This window comes from Dicentrarchus labrax, unplaced genomic scaffold (assembly GCF_905237075.1).
Source record: "Dicentrarchus labrax unplaced genomic scaffold, dlabrax2021, whole genome shotgun sequence".
Taxonomy (NCBI): domain Eukaryota; kingdom Metazoa; phylum Chordata; class Actinopteri; family Moronidae; genus Dicentrarchus; species Dicentrarchus labrax.
The window spans coordinates 262,532-272,500 of NW_026136862.1; the positions used below are offsets into that span (position 1 = coordinate 262,532).

General features: G+C 39.8%; 1 protein-coding gene and 1 long non-coding RNA gene across 19 annotated transcripts; one reads left to right on the plus strand and one right to left on the minus strand.

Moving 5' to 3' along the window:
* The first annotated feature begins 729 nt into the window (after positions 1-729).
* Positions 730-5,341, plus strand: cfl2 (cofilin 2 (muscle)). The gene is made up of 4 exons (XM_051394540.1): positions 730-894; positions 2,981-3,288; positions 3,550-3,626; positions 4,391-5,341. Exons 1-4 carry the CDS (start codon positions 892-894, stop codon positions 4,501-4,503), a joined length of 501 nt encoding a protein of 166 aa, XP_051250500.1. The 5' UTR covers positions 730-891; the 3' UTR covers positions 4,504-5,341.
* A 172-nt stretch (positions 5,342-5,513) lies between these two features.
* On the minus strand, positions 5,514-6,534 carry LOC127360251 (uncharacterized). 18 transcript variants are annotated; one of them, XR_007883411.1, is made up of 6 exons: positions 6,403-6,521; positions 6,313-6,356; positions 6,182-6,269; positions 6,093-6,136; positions 5,830-6,049; positions 5,514-5,695 (listed from the first exon to the last, which is right to left on the minus strand). It is a non-coding gene; the product is annotated as an uncharacterized LOC127360251 (long non-coding RNA). The 18 variants fall into 18 exon arrangements; XR_007883403.1 differs by adding an exon at positions 5,741-5,784 and having other exon boundaries at positions 5,830-6,136; XR_007883400.1 differs by lacking the exon at positions 6,093-6,136.
* Between the last annotated feature and the right edge of the window lie 3,435 nt (positions 6,535-9,969).

Consider the following 9,969-nt stretch of genomic DNA (forward strand, 5'->3'; position numbering starts at 1 on the left):
TATTATTGTCTATTATTATTATTATATTAATTATTATTATGTATTATTATTATATTAATTATTATTATGTATTATTATATTAATTATTATTGTGTATTATTATTATATTAATATTGTGTATTATTATATTAATTATTATTATGTATTATTATTATATTAATTATTATTGTGTATTATTATATTAATTATTATTATGTATTATTATTATTATATTACTTATTATTGTGTATGTATTTGATTATATTAATTATTATTGTGTATTATTATGATTATATTAATTATTATTATGTATTATTATTATATTAATTATTATTGTGTATTATTATATTAATTATTATTATGTATTATTATTATATTAATTATTATTGTGTATTATTATAATTATATTAATTATTATTGTGTATTATTATATTTATATGTATTATTGAGTTAGAAGAGCTTCCATACAGTGTGCAGTGTTGAGTCGGTGCTGCCTCCTGCTGGTCTGGAGGATCAATAACATTTACCCAGTAACTGATTACTGATATCTGCAGTAATGAGAAAAGTAATCCATTACTTTAGAGAGCAGCAACTGTAACTATTTTCTCAGTAACTGGATACTTTGTGTAACAGCTGATTACGTCAGTCCTCCCCTCCCTCCTCCTCCTCCTCCTCTTCCTCCTCCCCTCCCTCCTCCTCCTTCTCTTCCTCCTCTTCCTCCTCCTCTTCCTCCTCTTCCTCCTCCCCTCCTCCTCCTCCTCCTCCTCCCCTTCCCTCCTCCCCTGCCCTCCTTCCTCCCTCCTCCCCTCCCTCCTCCTCTTCCTCCTCCTCTTCCTCCGCTCACAGACACATTCCCGCTACCTTCCTCAGAGAGACTCGGATCGGGACGGATCGGGACGAACCGGGACAAACATGGTAAGAACCGGCGTTAGAGAGAGACCCGGGTCGGTATCGTTGTGTGTGATCCGGACGGTGTGGGTCCGGGTCCGGGTCCGGGTCGTGAGGAGGACCGTTATGTGAGATCTATCATGGCTGCCGCTCCCGTGAGGAGCAGCCGTTAGCGGCCGTTGGCGACCGTTAGCGACCGTTACTCGGTGCTGACGTCACTCAGAACCGTCTCCAGGTACCAGAGTCTGATCCGGTCCCCGTACCGGAGCCTCTGCCGGTTCTGGTCTTGTAGCGGAGCCGCTTGGGACCGGGGCCGGGCCTGCCTCCAGGCCGTGTGGCCCGGGGCGGCCATCTTAGTCCCGCGGTGGTCCTGCTGGGACCGAGAGCCGGACCCGGACCCAACCGGGACAGCTGGACTCATCGGACCAGAATCAAATGGTTCGGCTGAGGGAGCGGGTTCAGGAGGGTCGAGTCTAGTCCGGGTTCGTTAACGGACAGGCAGACAGACAGGCAGACAGACAGACAGACAGTGACTCTGCAGTCTGTCTACAGGCCTCTACTGACCGTCACCAAGACCACGATCTGACCACGACCCAGTTTAAACACCAGTTTATTTATTGATTACCAGTTTCGATCAATAATGTCAAAGTAGGGAAGCTCATTAAGGCCAAAAACATAAAAAACTAGATGATAATAAAATATCTCTGTAGTTGTTGTTATTATAATAATAATAATAATAATAATAATAATATTTCATAGTTTAGTCATATTTCAAAATGATCAGATACAATTATTTCAATAATAAAATGATTAATAATAATAACGAATTATAACAACATTAATAATAATATGTTGTTTTAATGCAGAAATCAGGTTTATTTAAAGTTCAAGCAGTAGGAGTTCAGACTAATCAATATCAATATTGATATGATCTGAAGATGAATCAATAGTGAAAACGGTGATTAGTTCATTTATTCTTAATAAATGTCCCCCCCCCCAAATACCTGATCATTATTATTGATCAGCTGATAGTGATTATTATTACTTAATCATGAACACATACAGTGAGAAATATTGATCTTCAATCAGTTGTTGATCAGCTGAGGTCAGTCTCTGAACATATGGATCCAACAAACTCCATTCATTCAAACTTTATTTACACAACAACACATCGACAAACAGGAAGAGTTCAGATGAGTCTCGTTACTGACGGATGGATCACGATGACCAGCCTGATCAATAATCAATACACCCATTCTTAAAGCATTAATCAAACTAATAACAAACAGCAGTCAAACATTAAACTCCACCAAACTCCATTCTAAAGATCACATTTTAACAACAGCACTGAAGTATGACTGTTATCAGAGTTTATTGATTGATTTATATTTTGTATCAATAATAACAATAATAATGTATGGAAGCTCATTTCTGCCACTTAAAATAAAATAAACATGGTTGGATAAAAAGTGAGAAATATCTCATAACTTTGACTGTTGGGATATTTTTAAGTTTATATTTAATATATTTAAAGTCACAGAATAATATACTCGCAAACACGAGCTAACGAGCTAACGGGCTAACGGGCGTCACACAGTCATAATACAGAATAATGAAGATACAGTGTATACTGATCAATAATCAATAAAGATACAGTGTATACTGATCAATAATCAATGAAGATACAGTGTATTCTGATCAATATCATCCATAAAGATACAGTGTATACTGATCAATAATCAATGAAGATACAGTGTATACTGATCAATAATCAATGAAGATAGTGTATACTGATCAATAATCAATAAAGATACAGTGTATTCTGATCAATAATCTATAAAGATACAGTGTATACTGATCAATAATCAATAAAGATACAGTGTATTCTGATCAATAATCAATAAAGATACAGTGTATACTGATCAATAATCAATGAAGATACAGTGTATTCTGATCAATAATCAATGAAGATACAGTGTATACAGTGTATTCTGATCAATAATCAATAAGATACAGTGTATTCTGATCAATAATCAATGAAGATACAGTGTATTCTGATCAATATCATCCAGTCAGTGGATCAATAAAGTGATTGATCGCTGTGTGTTTGCAGGCGTCAGGTGTCACAGTGAACGATGAGGTCATCCGGGTGTTCAATGACATGAAGGTGAGGAAGTCTTCGAGCCAGGACGAGGTGAAGAAGAGGAAGAAGGCGGTGCTGTTCTGTCTGAGTGACGACAGGAAGAAGATCATCGTGGAGGAGGGGAAGCAGATCCTGGTGGGCGACATCGGCGAGACGGTGGACGACCCCTACGCCGACTTCGTTAAGCTCCTCCCCCTCAACGACTGCAGGTACGGCCTGTACGACGCCACCTACGAGACCAAGGAGTCCAAGAAGGAGGACCTCGTCTTCATCTTCTGGTAGTGTACTGACTCTGTAATCAATGATCAATAATAAATGATAATGATTAATGATTAAAAATAATGATATATATGATAAAACAAGATCAATAACTGACTCTGTAATCAATGATCAATAATCAATGATCAATAATCAATGGTCAATGATCAATAATCAATGATCAATAATCAATAATCAATAATCAATAATCAATGATCAATGATCAATGATCAATAATCAATGATCAATGAGTGGATCAGATAATCTGCCCCCCCCCTCAGGGCTCCGGATGGCGCCCCACTGAAGAGCAAGATGATCTACGCCAGCTCTAAAGACGCCATCAAGAAGAAGTTTACAGGTGAGTCGTCATGTGACCAGCAGCCCGGGGTCAGAGGTCACCACTGATCCTTATAGATTATAGATTATAGATTATTACGTATTGGTAAAGGTGTTCTCACCCAGCGCTGTGTAACCACGGCAACCACAGGATACGACAATAAACAACCTGTATGACGCTGTTAGCAAAACTATATTAGCATACTGCTAACGCTACTGCTAATGCTAATGCTACTGCTAACATCTCCTCTATTTAAGCTGCTACTGCTAATGCTACTGCTAATGCTACTGCTAACACTACTGCTAATGCTACTGCTAACATCTCCTCTATTTAAGCTGCTAATGCTACTGCTAACATCTCCTCTATTTAAGCTGCTAATGCTACTGCTAACGCTACTGCTAACATCTCCTCTATTTAAGCTGCTACTGCTAATGCTACTGCTAATGCTACTGCTAACACTACTGCTAATGCTACTGCTAACATCTCCTCTGTTTAAGCTGCTAATGCTACTGCTAACATCTCCTCTATTTAAGCTGCTACTGCTAACGCTAATGCTACTGCTAATGCTACTGCTAACGTCTCCTCTGTTTAAGCTATCATGCTAACGGTAGCTTCCTGCTACCGTTAGCATGATAGCGAGACGTTGTCGTCCTGCAGCTAGCTTAACGCCGCTGTCTGACCCCAGTTAGGCTCCACCCACAAAGTATGACGTCACACATCACAAACAGGAAGTCCCGTAGCGGAGCTGTGGCCGGCGGCGTGCTCAGCGTGTTCTGTGTCCGCAGGTATCAAACACGAGTGGCAGGTGAACGGGCTGGACGACATCCAGGACCGCACCACGCTGGCCGAGAAGCTGGGCGGGAACGTGGTGGTGTCTCTGGAGGGCAAGCCGATGTGATGTCACCGCGGCGAGCCACGCGGAGCCGAGCCAACCGCCGTGCCATCGGACCGAAGCATCGAACCCCCGAACACCGCCTCACCCAGCAGCTCGCTCTCTGTCCCCCGCCCCGAAGGAGCTCGCCGCTTTACGCCTCTCGGTTCTCTTTCTGTTCCTTTTGCTTTTTCCCGCCCTGAAGGATTCTTGTTGTGTCTCATTAACGTACCGATATGCAAACGCCGCCCGTCTGATGCCGCAGTCTGCTCGCCTGGCAGAAGGAAACACAGACACTGACTCACTACCGGGACGGTTGTCTCTCTCGCAGCCACAGTTTTGCCAAAAAGTCGATGTGAAGGAAGCAGCCACGCGTGCGGGAGGCGAGCGCCGCGCCGCGAAGCTCCGCCTCCTTTTTCCATATGACTTTATTTATTATTGTAAACTGTTGTTTCTTCTTCAGTGTGTTCGAACCAGGCAGACGTATTGTTAGACTATGCATTGAGAGGAGAAGAAGAAGATCTAACCCAGCACTTTGTGTTACACTACAGGTTCTGTGTTTGTGTCCCCGAGCTAACGTTTGTTTACCGTTTCATTCCTGTCGGACTCGCCGCCACTCCAGCTGTTTGTCGCCTTACTTTCAGTTTGAATGTAACCGTCACACCAGTTAGTTAGAGTGCACTTTTATTTTGTAAGGAAACACTACAGGAAGCAGATTTGACCCCAGCAGTGAGAGACGACCCGACGACAACAACAACAACAACAACAACAACAACAACACGACGACATCTGGAGCCTTAAAGTGGAACGTTGTTTCTGAGATCACAGGAAGCCACTTTGCAATAAAAGCCTGTGGCCGATCTGACGCCTCCCGCCTCGTCTCTGCTTCCACCAATCAGAGCGCTTTCACCAGCAGGCCCCGCCTCCAGAGACCGCCGGCTGAAAGCGCTCTGAACTGTAGAACCTCAGTAGAACCTCAGTAGAACCTGTGTGACACAGTGAACCATTAGAACCAGTTTAAACCAGTAGAACTCTGGTGGACATCAGTGGGACCTTTTAAAAGAACCCTATTGGACCCATTAGAACCACCGTAGAACAGACACTATTAATAATAACAAATAAAACCAATATGACTCCATTAGAACTCAGTAGAACCCCATTAGAACCAGTCTGACCTTTAAAAGAACCCCAGTGTAGAACCCATTAGAACCAGTCTGACCTTTAAAAGAACCTCAGTGTAGAACCCCATTAGAACCAGTCTGACCTTTAAAAGAACCCCAGTGTAGAACCCATTAGAACCAGTCTGACCTTTAAAAGAACCTCAGTGTAGAACCCCATTAGAACCAGTCTGACCTTTAAAAGAACCCCAGTGTAGAACCCATTAGAACCAGTCTGACCTTTAAAAGAACCCCAGTGTAGAACCCATTAGAACCAGTCTGACCTTTAAAAGAACCCCAGTGTAGAACCCATTAGAACCAGTCTGACCTTTAAAAGAACCCCAGTGTAGAACCCATTAGAACCAGTCTGACCTTTAAAAGAACCCCAGTGTAGAACCCATTAGAACCAGTCTGACCTTTAAAAGAACCCCAGTGTAGAACCATTAGAACCAGTCTGACCTTTAAAAGAACCCCAGTGTAGAACCCATTAGAACCAGTCTGACCTTTAAAAGAACCCCAGTGTAGAACCCCATTAGAACCAGTCTGACCTTTAAAAGAACCCCAGTGTAGAACCCATTAGAACCAGTCTGACCTTTAAAAGAACCCCAGTGTAGAACCCATTAGAACCAGTCTGACCTTTAAAAGAACCCCAGTGTAGAACCATTAGAACCAGTCTGACCTTTAAAAGAACCCCAGTGTAGAACCCATTAGAACCAGTCTGACCTTTAAAAGAACCCTCAGTGTAGAACCCCATTAGAACCAGTCTGACCTTTAAAAGAACCCCAGTGTAGAACCCATTAGAACCAGTCTGACCTTTAAAAGAACCCCAGTGTAGAACCCATTAGAACCAGAATGAGAAACTGGGGTTCTTCAGTGTTCTGTTGGTTCTGTGAGGAATGTTTCACTCGGGTTCTGCAGTCTGAATATTTGGTTTGGCTTCAGGACGCCTCTCGACGACAACTACGACTCCCAGGGTGCATTGCAACATGACACATCCAATCACAGAGCTTAAAGTTCTTTAATGTGTTTGAGCCAAAAAACGATGTGCAGCTTCAATCAGAGCAGAGGCTCATGGGTAATGTAGTCTTTAGAGACAGAAACAAAACCACATAAACCTGATCCAGGAGAGGATGTACGTCTGCGGGTCTGATACACCTGACTTCCTGTGTACTTCCTGTGTACTTCCTGTCCGAGTCCTGTGTACTTCCTGTGTACTTCCTGTGTACTTCCTGTCCGAGTCCTGTGTACTTCCTGTGTACTTCCTGTGAGGGCAGCGGCTCCAGGAGCTGAATGAATGAACGCTGTGAATTCCTGACCTTAAAAGGTCCTAAAGTGGACCGGCAGTGAGTCCAGGTCCACAGGAACCAGCAGCTCTCGGAGTCACTGGGACTCGTTGTATAAAGTATAAAAGAGACAAACTGCTGACACTGATCCTCCTTCTATTCCTGGAACACACACACACACACAGTACACACACTGTACACACACAGTACACACACACACAGTACACACTGTCACACACACAGTACACACTGTCACACACACAGTACACACTGTCACACACACTGTACACACAGTACACTCACACACAGTACACACAGTACACTCACACACAGTACACACAGTACACACACCCACACACACACACACACACACACTGTACACACTGTACACACACACACAGTACACACACACACACACACAGTACACACTGTCACACACACAGTACACTCACACACACACACAGTACACACACACACAGTACACTCACACACACACACAGTACACACACACACACACACACACAGTACACTCACACACAGTACACACACACACACAGTACACACACTGTCACACACACACACACACTGTCACACACACACACACATGTCACACACACTGTCACACACACACACTCACACACTGTCACACACACACACACACTCACTGTCACACACACACACACACACACTCACTGTCACACACACACACACTCACACACAGTACACACACTGTCACACACACACACACACACACACACTCACACACACACACACACACACTCACACACACACACACACACAGTACACACTGTCACTCACACACACACACACTCACACACACACTGTCACACACTCACACACTGTCACACACACTCACACACTGTCACTCACACACACACACACACACACACACACACACACACACACACACACACACACACAGTACACACACACACACACACACACTGTCACACACACACACACAGTACCACACACTGTACACACACACTCACACACACACACACACACACAGTACACACACACAGTCACACACACACACACACACACACAGTACACACACACAGTACACACACACACACACAACACACACACACAGTACACACACACACACACACAGAGACCACAAAAGGCAAAAGTGGACAGACGACAGAGAGCTGAGCTCCGTACGGACCAGCTGCACAGAGATTACTCCAGCATTACAACAATGCTACAACAACAACAACAACAACAACAACAACATCATTTGAAGCAGTGACTCTGAATCTTCTTTGCTGTAAAAACAGTCAAACTGCAGTTTATAGACATTTATCTGGTTCAGATTAATAATATTAAATATAATCAATAATAAATGATCATTTATCTGATTCAGATTAATAATATTAAATATAATCAATAATAAATGATCATTTATCTGATTCAGATTAATAATACTAAATATAATCAATAATAAATGATCATTTATCTGGTTCAGATTAATAATATTAAATATAATCAATAATAAATGATCGTTTATCTGGTTCAGATTAATAATACTAAATATAATCAATAATAAATGATCATTTATCTGGTTCAGATTAATAATATTAAATATAATCAATAATAAATGATCATTTATCTGGTTCAGATTAATAATATTAAATATAATCAATAATAAATGATCATTTATCTGGTTCAGATTAATAATACTAAATATAATCAATAATAAATGATCATTTATCTGATTCAGATTAATAATACTAAATATAATCAATAATAAATGATCATTTATCTGGTTCAGATTAATAATATTAAATATAATCAATAATAAATGATCATTTATCTGGTTCAGATTAATAATACTAAATATAATCAATAATAAATGTTGTTGTTTGTGTAGTGAGTGCAGCAGATTTAGAAGTAGTAGTCCAATAGCGCCACCCAGTGTATTGAAATGTGTTCAGTAGCTCTGCATCGATCCATTATCTGGAATTGATTTGTCTTGGCTTGATGCAGGGCGTTAGGATCCGCCTTCCAACTTTGATGGGTGAGTTTTACGCATTAAAGTAATTCATGAAGCAGGACCATGAAATAATTAAATAAATAGTGAATTAATTATATATCTATTTTAAATAAAATGAATCGGTATTTGAATGAATTAATGACACATTTAATTACACATTTATGTATTTAATTCCAATTTTTATTAATTAATGACACATTTAAGTAATTATTTAATGGTGTATTTAGCTATTTCATTGTGGCACTTTTAGTCCTCCATAGATTCATTTACCAGCTGCATCATTATTAAATCAATAATATTAATTATAATTGTTCTGCATTCTTTTATACTGATTACTGGATAAACTGTTAATCAATAAACATTTTATTACATCTAGTATCTTTAATAATACAAATCAAGGGCACCTGGTTAGCTCAGTTGGTAGAGCTGGTGACCCACGTACGGAGTTGCTGCAGCGGCCCGGGTTCAAATCTGACCTGTGGCCCTTTGAGTCAAAAAAAAAACCAGAATACAATTCATTATCTTGCATAAACTTTATTGATAATTTAAGTTTATAGATATATACAATGATTATTATTACATTAGTGTGTATGTGGGGATAAAGTGTGTTTATATATTATTATTATTATTATTATTATTACATTAGTGTGTGTGTGGAGATAAAGTGTGTTTATATATTATTATTATTATTATTATTATTACATTAGTGTGTATGTGGAGATAAAGTGTGTTTATATATTATTATATATTATTATATATTATTATTACATTAGGTGTATGTGAGATAAAGTTGTTTATATATTATTATTATTATTATTATATTATATTACATTAGTGTGTATTGGAGATAAAGTGTGTTTATATATTATTATTATTATTATTATTACATTAGTGTGTATGTGGAGATAAAGGTGTTTATATATTATTATTATTATTATTATTATTACATTAGTGTGTATGTGGGATAAAGTGGTTTATATATTATTATTATTATTATTATTATTATTATTACATTAGTGTGTATGTGGAGATA

Coding starts and splice junctions, on each gene's coding strand:
- cfl2 (XM_051394540.1), top strand. Junction 3,289..3,549: donor GACCTCGTCTTCATCTTCTG/GTAGTGTACTGA, acceptor CCCCCCCCTCAG/GGCTCCGGATGGCGCCCCAC. Junction 3,627..4,390: donor CATCAAGAAGAAGTTTACAG/GTGAGTCGTCAT, acceptor CTGTGTCCGCAG/GTATCAAACACGAGTGGCAG.